The sequence below is a fragment of the Colletes latitarsis genome, chromosome 14 (assembly GCF_051014445.1).
Source record: "Colletes latitarsis isolate SP2378_abdomen chromosome 14, iyColLati1, whole genome shotgun sequence".
Classification (NCBI taxonomy): Eukaryota; Metazoa; Arthropoda; class Insecta; order Hymenoptera; family Colletidae; genus Colletes; species Colletes latitarsis.
The window spans coordinates 21,055,964-21,068,927 of record NC_135147.1 but is presented as its reverse complement, the minus strand read 5'-3'; the positions used below and the strand labels follow the sequence as shown (position 1 = coordinate 21,068,927).

Below are 12,964 nucleotides of genomic sequence, written 5' to 3'. Positions count from 1 at the left end.
ATGTTTATTCTCATAAAGAAGTATATCCGTTTTATGGACGTTCATCAACAGAGAAATATCGACGTTAATATTTAGAACTCGACGAGCATTCGAGGACAGAACATCGTTAATCGCACAAAAGAATCCATCGATCGGTCGATCGATAACTCCCACGCGTAACTAAAATTTCAATACTCTGTCATTAACAGACGTTTCCGACTATCGAGTGACGAACTTGAAACGTGGTTAATCAAAACATCGGTGATGATATTAAAGTGGTCACTTCGAAACGTCCGTCATAGCATTACAGTATTTATTTATAACGATATCGTAGAAATCACCTCGAATCGTCTACGACTAAAAATATCTACGATATTATCGAAACGATCTCTTCCAAACGTCATTAAGCAACTCCTAAATTTTACGTAACGATCGAAAACTATTTTAGACAGTGATATTAATTTTTTTATCAATATTACACGAGCTAATATTCTAAAAATCATTCGAATTTATTAATCTGAGAATACTGTAAGCTGCAGACTCGCCATCCCTGTGGAATATCGTATAATTTGCCGGGGTCGTTGCAATGGGAGTACGTTAACGACAAACCGGATAACGAAAGCGCAAAAAGAAGTTCCGCGAAAGGAAATCGGCCATTGTCCCTGCCAATTCCATATTTCTCTCGGTGGCCGGCTGCCAAGAATGCATCCGCGCTTGTTCGTTATTACACCGAACCATTCGAATTTTAAGGGCGTTGCTCGTTTGCCAGCCACGGTGCATAACAGACGTATCTGCGAACGATTAGATAAGAAGACAAATCGAGAATATCCGTCAGTAGGTACGGCCCTTGTTCGGACAACGTAACTCGCGCGGCGGTATAATTCGGCGGACGTTATCGTTCTTCCTAGATCGCCGCGCTCTATGCAGCAACGTCGCCACAATGCACGCGGATGACTCGGATTTATCGACGTGCCAGAAATTGCATTTCCCCCGTTTCGTCCGTCGGATACCTTCGGAGATGTTTCTTGCGTTCTGGGACCGTTCGAGATTACATTCAGTCTGCGTTCTTCCCTCGCGTGGGGAAACACTTTGAAATTGCGACCAGTTATGATCTTCCACCCTCGACAACAGGGGGAGGACGAGATCAGCCTTAAAGTATACGACCGACGAATTAAATCTCGGAATATGAGAATCCATGCACGATGGATTTCTTAAACGAGTCCAAATAAACCCCTTTTGAGGTCGTCGATGAGTCAAACGATATTTCATGGGTCAATCTGAAATATACGACACGACCATTTAAATCTCAGAATATGAGAATCCATGTACGATGGATTTCTTAAACTAGCCCAAAGAAACTACTCTTTTGAGTTCGTGGATGATTCAAGTGATATTTCATGCGTCAATCTAAAATATACAACACGACCAATTAAATCTCAGAATATGAGAATTCATTCGCGATGGATTTCTTAAGCAAGTCGAAATAAATAACCCTTTTGAGGTCGTCGATGGTTCAAATGATATATTTATAACCCCTATGATATAACTCCTACATTAATAACCCCTTTGATCCATGAAATATCATTTGAATCATCGACGAACTCAAAGGGGTTATTTCATTTAAGAAATCCGTCGTGCATGGATTCTCATATTCTGAGATTTAATTGATCGTGTATATTTTAGATTGACCCATGAAATATCATTTGAATCATCGACGAACTCAATCTAAAATATACAACACGACCAATTGAATCTCAGAATATGAGAATCCATGCAAGATGGATTTATTAAACGAGTCCAAATAAACAACCCTTTTGAGTTCGTTGATAATTTAAATATTTCATGGGTCAAGCTTCGATCTCTCTTGTTCGATTACGATTGCAATTTCGACAAAACGATCAACAACTGGTGAAATCGCGAGAACCATACTTCCATTACGTTATGGATTTGTTCCATGTTTCGTAACATCGAATAAAAGTTTCGTCCAAGAAGTGCTAGCGAACTCGTTGCTAATACTGACTCAGCACATCTTGTCTTACAAGGGACAACATCCGAGTGTTACAATCCAATTTTGACGAAACTCGACGTAGAATACCTAAAAATATTACACACATGTTTCTTTCGGTAACAAAGTTCGTGTCTGCGGGGTTAAATTATCCTTTATCTTTGGGGGTTGCACGCGAATTTAGTCGAATAAAGTTAGAAACGACTGCAGTTCAAACGAGAACTCAGGAAAGTTGCACGGTTTTTTAAATGAAAATAATTTTTTTTTTTAATCTTTCTTGTATAATACTTTTTTTCTAGAAACCTATTAGTGCTTGTTTGATTTCCTAATAATTTTTCAAAACAGGTTTCGTTTCATATTTACTGATAAATTTTCAGAAGAACTTGTACTATACATAAAAAACATTGAATAAAAATATTATTTTATATAATTCTTCATAAAGAATTATGTAACTTCCATGTATATTATTTTCTGTTTACTATATTGATTTACCACTAGAAAACACGAGTGTAATATTATTAGATATTCCATAATACTTGAGTTTCATTGTTGTACAACACTTATTATTAATTTAGTCTCTAATAAAGTACATAAATAAATTACATACCCACGTATTAAATGGACAATTGTATTTAGATCAACCCTGAATTCAGATATTTTGCGTCAAATTATTAGTAATTGCTTTATTCATATTAAAAATTAGTGTACAATGCTTTCGATTAACTCTGAGCTTATATTTTTTGCAACAAATTATTAGCAGCGAGCTGAAAGTCTCAACAATGGCCACCTCATATAGAAAACAGAACGTTGAACCGCGCTCGCGATTGGTTTATTTGTTCTAATTTAATTTACAAGAAACAATCGCCGTAGGCAAAATTGGAAAATACAGGGAAAGATTGAGCTGTTTGAATCCGTGTGTATTAACTGCAGTCCGTGTAACGAGCAACTTGTGGACCGGTGCATTATTGTGCAGAAACAGAGCATCGAGAGCTAATTAACTTCCTCTGTTTTAAACAATATTTGCATGTAATCGTTCCACTGTTTGTGCGTAATAAAACCTAGCGTCCGTAATTACGTGCGCCAAATAATCGATTGAATTAATACCTTCTTACCCCGAGCAACGGTGATCAGTATTATTGTCATTATTGATGAACGTTTATTGTGTAATATTGTATAAAGTCTTGCTACGAAACTCTATTGGATATTGATTTTGGGAAAGAATTTCTTCAACGTATGAAATATTATCGTTTCAAAATATTTTATTAAACAGGTTCATAGCTTTTTGAGATTCGTTATTAAAGAGTTTAGTATAGATTATCCCTAGGTAATTCGGAACAACTTTATGTTTTCTAGTTTCTTATGCTCTCGTATTAATAACTCGTTCCAGTTAACCGAGATTATAAATTTATGCCAGTAATTAATATCGCTTTATCTCTTCGCAGAAAAGAATGGTTTTTAGACGCATATATATTGCAAATATATTTAGAACCAAGTTACATTTCGTCCTAGATTTATTATCGTAATTTACATCGTTTCCTACCACACTTGTAGCTACGATAATTATACAGGGTGTTCGGCCACCCCTAGGAAAAATTTTAATAGAGGATTCTAGAGGCCAAAATAAGACGAAAACCAAGAATACCAATTTGTTGATGGAGGCTTCGTTAAAAAGCTATTAACAATTAAACTCAAAAATTTCAAATCGTCCTGGAAAAATTATTTTCGGTTGCGGGGGTCAATTACAATCATTTTTGGTGAATATACATACCTCCGAAATCCTACCCACTTTCGAGAAAAAAATTCGAATAAGTGCTGAAAGTTTTGGGTGAAAAAAAAGACTTTCGAATCGTCTTGGAAAAATTATTTTTAGTTGCAGGGGTCAATTGCAAGCATTTTTGGTCAATACACATACCCCCGAAATCCTACGCACTTTCGAGAAAAAAATTCCTTACCGAAAATATAATTTTCGGCCAGAAATGTTTGCCCGAATTTTCATGCGAATCTTTAAAACGTCATAACTTCTGAACGGATTGGACGATTTTGATGTTTAAAAAAGCAAACTACGCGTATTTTGATGGAGAATATGTACAAATTGCAAAAATATTAGAAAAGTTGGTCCTTGACCCCACAAAATGAGAAAAACCTCATAAAAATGGTACAATTTTCAAACGGCCATAACTCCTACAATAGTGAATATATTTCAATGAAACTTTTTTCTGAAGTAGAGCTCATAGGTACCTACAAAAAAGTATTAGACAACTTTTCTGTAGAGCGTCAAACAAAATTACTAAAAATGAAAAACGAATTTTTAAGGAAAATCGACAGGGGGTAGGTGCCTAAATTTTTCGACGAAAAAAAAAAATTACAAATCGTTCTGAAAAAATTATTTTCGGTTGCAGGGATCAATTACAATCATTTTTGGTCAATAGACATACCCTCGAAATCCTAACCACTTTCGAGAAAAAAATTCGAGTAGGTGGACAAATTTTTCGACAAAATTCAAAAATTTCAAATCGTTCTAGAAAAATTATTTTTAGTTGCAGGGGTCAATTACAACCAGTTTTGGTGAATAGACATACCCCCCCAATCCTACGTACTTTCGAGAAAAAAATTCTTTACTGAAAATTTCATGTCTGACCATAGCGTTGATATGTTTCACTGAAATTTCATGCAAATCTTTAAAACGTCATAACTTCTGAACGGATTGAACGATTTTAATGTTTAAAAAAGCAAACTACGCGTATTTTGGTAGAGAATATGTACAAATCGCAAAAATATTCGAAAAGTTGGTCCTTGACACCGTAAAATAAGAAAAACCTCATAAAAATGGTCCAATTTTCAAACAGCCATAACTCCTACAATTGTGAATATATTTCAATGAAACTTTTTTCTGAAGTAGAGCCCATGGGTACCTACAAAAAAGTATTAGACAACTTTTCTGTAGAGCGTCAAATAAAATTACTAAAAATGAAAAAGTAATTTTTAAGAAAAATCGACAGGGGGTAGGTGCTTAAATTTTTCGACAAAAAAAAAAATTTTAATTAATTTTAAAAAAATTATTTTCGGTTGAGGGGGTCAATTGCAATCATTTTTGGTAAATAGATATACCCCTGAAATCTTGCTCAATTTCGAGAAAAAAATTCAGTACGATCGGAACTTTAAACGTTAATAACTGTTTAACGAAGCCTTCATCAACAAATTGGTATTCTTGATTTTCGTCTTATTTTGGCCTCTAGAATCCCGCATTAAAATTTTTCCCAGGGGTGGTCGAACACCTTGTATATTTCCCTACTTATAGTATCGCTTTTCTTTCGTATGGAATTTCATGCATTAATTTTTGCAACCCTTATTTTGAATCACTCAAACTGTACTTAAATAATTACATTGAATCAGCCAGACACATATATATATAGCCAACAACAAGTCTAATTTATTTTCAGTCCAATAAATTCAAACAACGAATCGCAAAGGTATACAGTACCAGACACGGTCAGTTCAGAGAAACAGTATTTCCAATCGTAACGATCTCCAATGAAACGATATTTCCACTAATGTAACTTTAAATTCTCGTCCAACGTCCCGCTTTTACAATAACGATTAAAAGAACGTCCGGCGTGCATGTATTTACACGCTAAGCGTTTGAAAAATCGAGCGAACCCTTTGAACCGTGCGCCATCGCGTCCAAGTAATCGCGGCAAGTAAGTGAACCTGCGAAATCCAGTTAAACGTTAAATTACTTTTGTTTATCGTCGGAATTTATCGACGATTTACACAGCCGACTGCGCTCGAAAGAGTAACGCGAGGAACAATTCACCCCTTTTTGATTAATGTAGGAGAGAAACAAACGCGCGGGGCATTCACGGCGCCGTTCCGATGTATTATTTAACAAAACCCTGTTGCCAAAGGAGAAAGAAGGGTGGATGGGAATTTTCAACCGTAGTTCAAAAGAACAAAACGCTTTTTGAAACGAGCCCCCGCGTTATAAAATACCGAAACGGTGTCAGCGGGCGTGCGTAACAATACGTCTATGCGACGACTGGCCCAGATTCGAGCGAACGCAAGGAATGCCTATGCGAGGGCGTTGAGATATCGCTTTTGGTAAGTTATGAAATTCTTCTTGCGAGTCGTGCGCCCGCGTAGGTGGTAAATTTAATTTTTATCGCTTTCCCCCACTCGGGTTGCGCGTAGGGGTGCATCGCGACAGCTTATTTCATTCGCACGACAAATTTTTACGGAGTTAACGGACGTTGATGTTCCTGAAATTTCACCTCGATGAAAGGAAAGTTTCGATGGATCGTCTGAGCTGGAATTATATTTTAACACTTTAATGGCCGCACGTATCACGCGAAGACCGTTATCCGTCACCACTGATATTGTAGACCAAAGTGAGATACACGAAGATAATAGGAATATTGTAAGCTCAACAAACGTAATAAGTTGAATGTATGATGAAATGGATGCAGTAGATCACGCACACGTGACACTGGCCAATGTCTGCTAGCTTGCAATGTCACGTGTACGTGACAGCGGTCGTCAAAGTGTTAATCAGTAGCTGAAGGGAACAGTGACATGATTATGACTAATAATCGTGGAATATTGGGTGTGAAAACCTGATGAAATTGCTTTTCAAGACTCGGAGAGAAAGCTCGTTAATTCTTTCTTCTTTTCTCTGTTGTGTCTATATGAGGGATGAACAGATTTTCGTGTATAATTTTTGCAATTTTATGTTTGCAAGTAATATTTCTGTAGGCTGAAAAAGTATTCGATTCTTTCAATCGTCGATAAATATTAAATTAAGGGTACTCGTTGCACCTTATTGCATATAAAAATTATTTGAAAAGAATACACTGTTACTCGTTAGTGTACTCTCGAGATATTATCGTTTTTCTTTACATCTACCATTGCCTTATTATTTTTTTTTTGCATCTTCGTAATCGTAATAAAAATAAATATAGAAGAAAGGTTAACAAACCGAATGAATCGATAGTAACAATATAATTTGGCATTTTCACTAGTCTTGCATGAAATCCTGATCACAACGTTGCGTTCAGCTTTCAATTTAAAATTTCAACATCGAAAATTGGTAGTTAAATATTCACGATTCTCAAGAGTATAGGACAGAAAATAATTTTGCGTTTTATTATATACACACCCTTCCTACTGAAAAATATGGATACGTAAAGCGACGGAAGAATATCCAGGCGTTTATTTTTTAAAAGAGGGTGAAATACCGGATATTGTCACCCTACTAGTACGGTCAAGACAATCCACCCTACTGGAATTCTTCCCGATACTCCATGAATCGCGCGTACGATCGAAACTATTCAGGCGAAAAACTTTTCCCCTCTCCGAAATTACAAGTACGTACAGGGACGCTAAAAATAAACTCACCGTTTAGGGGAGTCACTGCACCACTTTATCGTCTCCCTTTATCGATCCTCCGTTACCCATTATTTTTCGACGTAATATTTCAAGCATCGAGCCGCCTATTAAATAATCACGCAAGATCGCGACACGCCAAACGCGATGCTCCATTTTACTTACGATGCAAAATAATTACAGTTTGTTTTACGAGACTATATCTTTGGATAACATTGAAACGAGTTAAGGAATGTTAACGACTTCGTTTAACTTATAAAATATGAAAAATAATATTCTTTTACTCAACTTCCATAGTACAATTAAATTTAGTCGTTTGAAGTGCTTATTTACTGTATTATTTATCTACTATACGTTCAATTTATAATTTTCTTACGTTTACTCGATAAGTAGAGTGAAATTAATGCACTCTTGCATGCACTGTTTTTTTAGTTACTAAATTTTACTGTTATGAGCCTTGGGAAATACTATAACTAGAAATTTATATTACTTCTGCAGAGGCTGTGTTTATGAAAAGACTAAAAATTAATGACATTATATTTGCAGAGAAATGAAACTTTTCCTTGCAAAGATTTTAAATATCATCAAAGTAAAAGCAACCAATTACATTGTCATAATAAAATTCTTTAAAATAATATAATTTGTAGTTTTATAAATATTTGTTCCTTTAAAAAGGTTTTCTCGTTACAATTCTTTAACTGTATTTCAATTTATATTTATTTCTTTTATTTGAAGATTAAAGCGTTAGAATTGAGCTAGTAGAAAATACTAAATACTATTATTAATCTAACGTTGACTTTATTATGATCGAACGTGTTAAATTGTAATATACCTTGGACTCACTTTCTTTCAATTTTCAGTTCTCAATTTTATTTATTGTTTAATGTTCATTCTTCAACACTGTATTACTTTACAACTGTTTCAAGGTTATAGTACATAAAAAAAGATCTGCCAAGTTTATCTTTTATGAGCAAACCAGAAAAAAATATCGAAAAGTGAAAACATCTACATCCATCTCACTCTAATCGATACATAATCGAAGACGTATAATAAATAAAAAAGGCCTGCCAAGTTTATCTTCTACGAGCAAACCAGAAAAAAAGTATTGAAAACTGAAAATATCTACATCCACCTCACTCTTTGTACATTCTAATCGATTATGTATCGATCAGGCCTGCCAAGTTTATCTTCTACGAGCAAGTCAGAAAAAAATATTGAAAATTGAAAACATCTACATCCATCTCACTTTTCGTACATTCTAATCGATTATGTATCGATTATGTATCGATCAGAATGTACGAAGAGTGAGTGGATGTAGATGTTTTCAGTTTTCAATATTGTTGCCTGGTTTGCTCGTAAATGATAAACTTGGCATGCCATTCTTTCTTTACTATACGTCTTCAATTATGCATCGATTATGTATCGATTAGAATCTACAAAAAGTAAGATGGATGTAGATGTTTTCAGTTTTCGACATTTTTGTCTGGTTTGCTCATAGAAGACAAACTTGACAGACCTTCTTCTATGTACTATAACCTTGAAACATTTGTATAGTAATACAGTGTTGAAGAATGAGCATTAGATAACGAATAAAATTGAGAACTTACGAAAAAATTGAAGAAAAGTGAGTCCAAGGTATATTACGCGTTGAAGAATATACATTAGATAATAAATAAAATTCCACGCATCCAAATTGCCAATTGGGAAGAATTCCAATGCAATTCTTTAAAATCATGCCAGAAAGTTCACCTACCTTGGCGTCCCGACTCTTCATTTCCTGTCTCCTGGGCACCGTGCTCTCCCCATCGGCGTACACGAGGTTCCTAATGAATCCGTTGAACCTTGGCTCGAAGATCACGCTCGGCAGCGCCAACAGCGTGAGCTTGCTATTGTACCAGCTGGGCATACCGCCCACGTAGACGTCAGAGTTCCCGGCCAGCTTACCGAACTCGAACTCCTTGCCGCGCGACGTCGAAACAGCACTGACACCGTCCACGGTCAGCGTGGTGTTCTCGTTCCACCTGGTGATCTGCACTTTGTGCCAGTGACCGTCACCCAGATCGTGGCCGACGGTGACGATTTGCGCGCCGCCCCCGAGATTGTATCTCAGCCTCAGCGCGCTCTCGACGAGCTTCACCTCGAAGAAGTCGTACGTGCCGCCGTCGTCCGTGTAAAGCAGCAAACCGTTGCCCTGCTCGGTCTTGAACTCGAACTCCAATGTACCGTTCAGGCCCGCGTTCCACTTACGAAACTGAGCGTAGCTGGTCGCGGAGCCCTCCAACACGAACGACATGGCCACCTGGCTCAGCAACACCACCAGAAACGGCAGCAGCGCGGCCACGCTGCTGTTCGCGATCGAGGAATGCATGGTTCGTTCACGTAATCGCAATCGTCGCTAGATCCTGAGCATCTGATTGCTCGTAAACACTGTTTCTCGCCTTTTGGCGACGAAAGAACGCCTCGGCCTCAACGGTCGCCCGCGGTTCCCCGTGTTGTCATTACAACGATAGTACTCGACTGGTTTGCATTTGTTTACCCGGGTAGGCTGCGTCAGAGGTCGGCCAGGTGCGATTCTATCGTTGTTGGGTCGGTTCGTTGTGTGTACTCCTTCTCCTAGCCACGTTGTGCCGGTTGCCTTCGCACGTGAGCACGCGTGCGCGGACGGTTCTGCGTGCGTAACCGATGGATATGGAAAGAGAGAGTGACTAGAAGAACATCCGCGCGGAATCGTGGACAAATCCCTTCGCGGTGATGTGTGCTTTGGAACTTCGGTAAGCTTCTCTTTCTATTTACTAGCCAGACAACTAGAGAGATAGAAACGAAAAGAGGATTCGAGAATTTAGCACGAAGTCAAGGTTGCTCGTGGGTATGTCCTTCGCTTTGGTGATCGTCACATTCTTGAACGTGGGCCCGACGACACGTGACACGCTGGGACCATAACGCGCGTATGTACACTCGGGTTTTACCTTATTCCTCGCGGAAGAGTATCACTTCACAATCACGTTACGCACAATTTGACTCTGACGAATCTTGCACTGGATTGCGGGCTGATGAACTCACTTTCCAATAATCAGATCAACCGTACGTTGTTTGCGAGATTACGGTCAGCCGGATCGACGTGCAGCCGGAATTTTCTCATCGAGATCATATTCGGTGCACAAGAATCGCTGATCCGTTGCTCTGTTTGCCCTTACGTTCTCCTCCGAGCAAACATCGATAAACAAACGTTCCTCGATCCGACGCCTTTCGATTCGATGATAACGCGAGGGAGGCTTGTTATCGCAGGGACTCTAGCAGCGACCTAACCTAAGGCACCTCGAGGTGCCTCGTACCACGTCGGTGACACACTTTCTCCCGTCTATCCTCTCGACGTCGTCTCCTCGATTCCTGGCGTCACCCTTTTCCTTCGAATTCACCGATCACGGTTTAATTTCGTCAGGGTCGCGCGATGTCCCGCCGAAATGAGACGATCGGATATTGTAATATATATATATCTCGATGACACGACCTCGACCTCCTAATACACGGTGACACGAGCACTTTCACCACGCACCCTACGCGATCGACTGATCGTTCGAAAACTATCACCGACACGAAACGCGAAACCGACCGTCGACCGGCTCTGTTCGATGACCAGGTCAGGTAGAGACGACGTTTACGTTTACGCGTAAAATCGTACGTGTAGCTGTCTGGCCACCCCACTATGGCGCGTGTACTTGACGAAACTTGTATTCGGTCCTCCGCTGGCCGAACGAAATACGCTGGAAAGAGGTTACTCCGCGTCGTCCATCCAGCGTACGTTTATTTCACGATCGATCCGGCACTCGTGGCACGGCGTACGCCCCATTTTTTCCATCCAACCCCGGTGAGTTCCACTGGCAGCCACTGGCACCTGAACGTCGATCAGCAGCCGCCACGAACACCCGCGCACGATAGGGACGGTCCCAACGCAGAGGGTGTCCGGCGTTCGTTACCTTTGGTCGAAATACGTCGTAGGAGCGTAGCGTGAGCCACCGATTGCGGAGGTGGATCAACCCTCTCGACGGCTCCCGGCTTGATACTGGCCTGGCGGAGAGGAGAACGTTCGGTTGAGACGGTCGGTCGGTTGGCCGACGACGTTGGTGCGACGCCCCCGGCACGACGCCGACGCCTCGCGCCGTTTCGACGCGCAAGCGCCCGCTTAGACGCGGAACGGGCAAACACGCGAGAGGAGGAAAAGGGACCGCGACGGTTGAACGATCGCGGGTCGGAGGAAGACGGACGACGTGGAAGACAAGGTGGAGGAGGATTCCTCGTCGTGTAGTCTGTCTGTTCCGTAGGGTACACCGCGTACACCGAGGACCTGTGGTGGTGTACGGTAGCGAGATTGTTCACGGCTACCTTACAGCGTAGGAGAAATACGCTGCCGGCGGGATGTTGGGCGCTTGAAAAATTGCTGCCGGAAACCAATGATCGAGAAGCGTTTCGTTCGGTGTTTCGATTCGCGCGACGCTGCCCGGTCGATGGCCATTTGGATCGGGTGTTCGCGCGGAACGCTGAATTTGGGGTGATTCTTTAAATGAACACCCGTGATTCGTTGATTGAGCAGTCTTTCAATGCCCAGTTGGCGTTTTCTGAGAGGGATCCCCCGAGTTGGGAGGGACAGAAACGTTCAATTTACGAATCATAGTATTTTGTGCCTCCCAACTTAAGTGAATAACTTTCTAGAGTTAGTAAACTGTGGTCTTTAAATCCCCAGTTTACGTTCTTTCCCTACTCTAAGAGAGATTCGCCAAATTGGGAGGGACAGAAGCGTTCAATTTACGAGTCACGGTGGTCTGTTCCTCTCAACTTGAGGAAATATCTTTCCAGAGTTAATAAAGTATGGTCTTTAAATCCCCAGTTACCATTTTCATCAAGCTCTAAGGGCGTCCACTAAGTTGGAAGGGACAGAAACGTTCAATTTATGAATCACGGTGTTCTGTGGCCCTCCCAACTTGGGGGATCCCCATTATAGTCCCATAAAAACGCCAACTGGGGATTCAAAGACTACAGTTCATTAACTCTGGAAAAATATTCTCGAAACTCTGCTACTCACCGCATTAAATTATTTAATAATTCAATATAGGAATAGTGCATAATGAATATGTAGCATTGCATTGTAATTAAATGTAATGATTCGTAAATTGAACGTTTCTATCCCTCCTAATTTGGAGGATCCCCCTTACAGCTCAGTGAAACATGAAACACGATGCTTTGAAACACGAAAACGTTATATAAATATTTAAAAGAAAAGAACGACGAAACAATGTTTTCTTTGGACGATTAATTTCGATGGCAAACAACGCAAACAAGAGATTTTTTGGAATTTTTTATTTCATTCTCTAAAGATTAAATTTTTACTAGGTCGTTAGATGGGAATAGAAAAGTAATTACCAAGTTCAAAAATAAATTGCGATGATGATCATAGTGCTCGTCCTAGTGCCTTGGTATTCTTCCTTGAGGGATACAGTAATTTCAGCTTTCGAGCGACAGTTTTTACATTGGATTCGAGCGACGGAGTCATTCCCCACTGATTATGTTTAATCAGCACGACCCGTCGACTTGTGCGGACGTTTTTAG

The 12,964-nt window shown here is 39.8% G+C and overlaps 1 protein-coding gene across 2 annotated transcripts in view; it reads right to left on the bottom strand.

The window, feature by feature from the left end:
• The window catches only part of Nrx-1 (neurexin 1), a 503,500-nt gene extending 492,079 nt beyond the window's left edge, over window positions 1-11,421 (bottom strand). For both annotated transcript variants that reach the window (XM_076781599.1, XM_076781600.1), the window contains exon 1: window positions 9,117-11,421. In XM_076781599.1, the coding sequence (XP_076637714.1) occupies window positions 9,117-9,731 (615 nt within the window). In that variant the 5' untranslated portion in view covers window positions 9,732-11,421. The remainder of the gene's footprint in view (window positions 1-9,116) is intronic.
• Window positions 11,422-12,964: the final 1,543 nt, after the last annotated feature.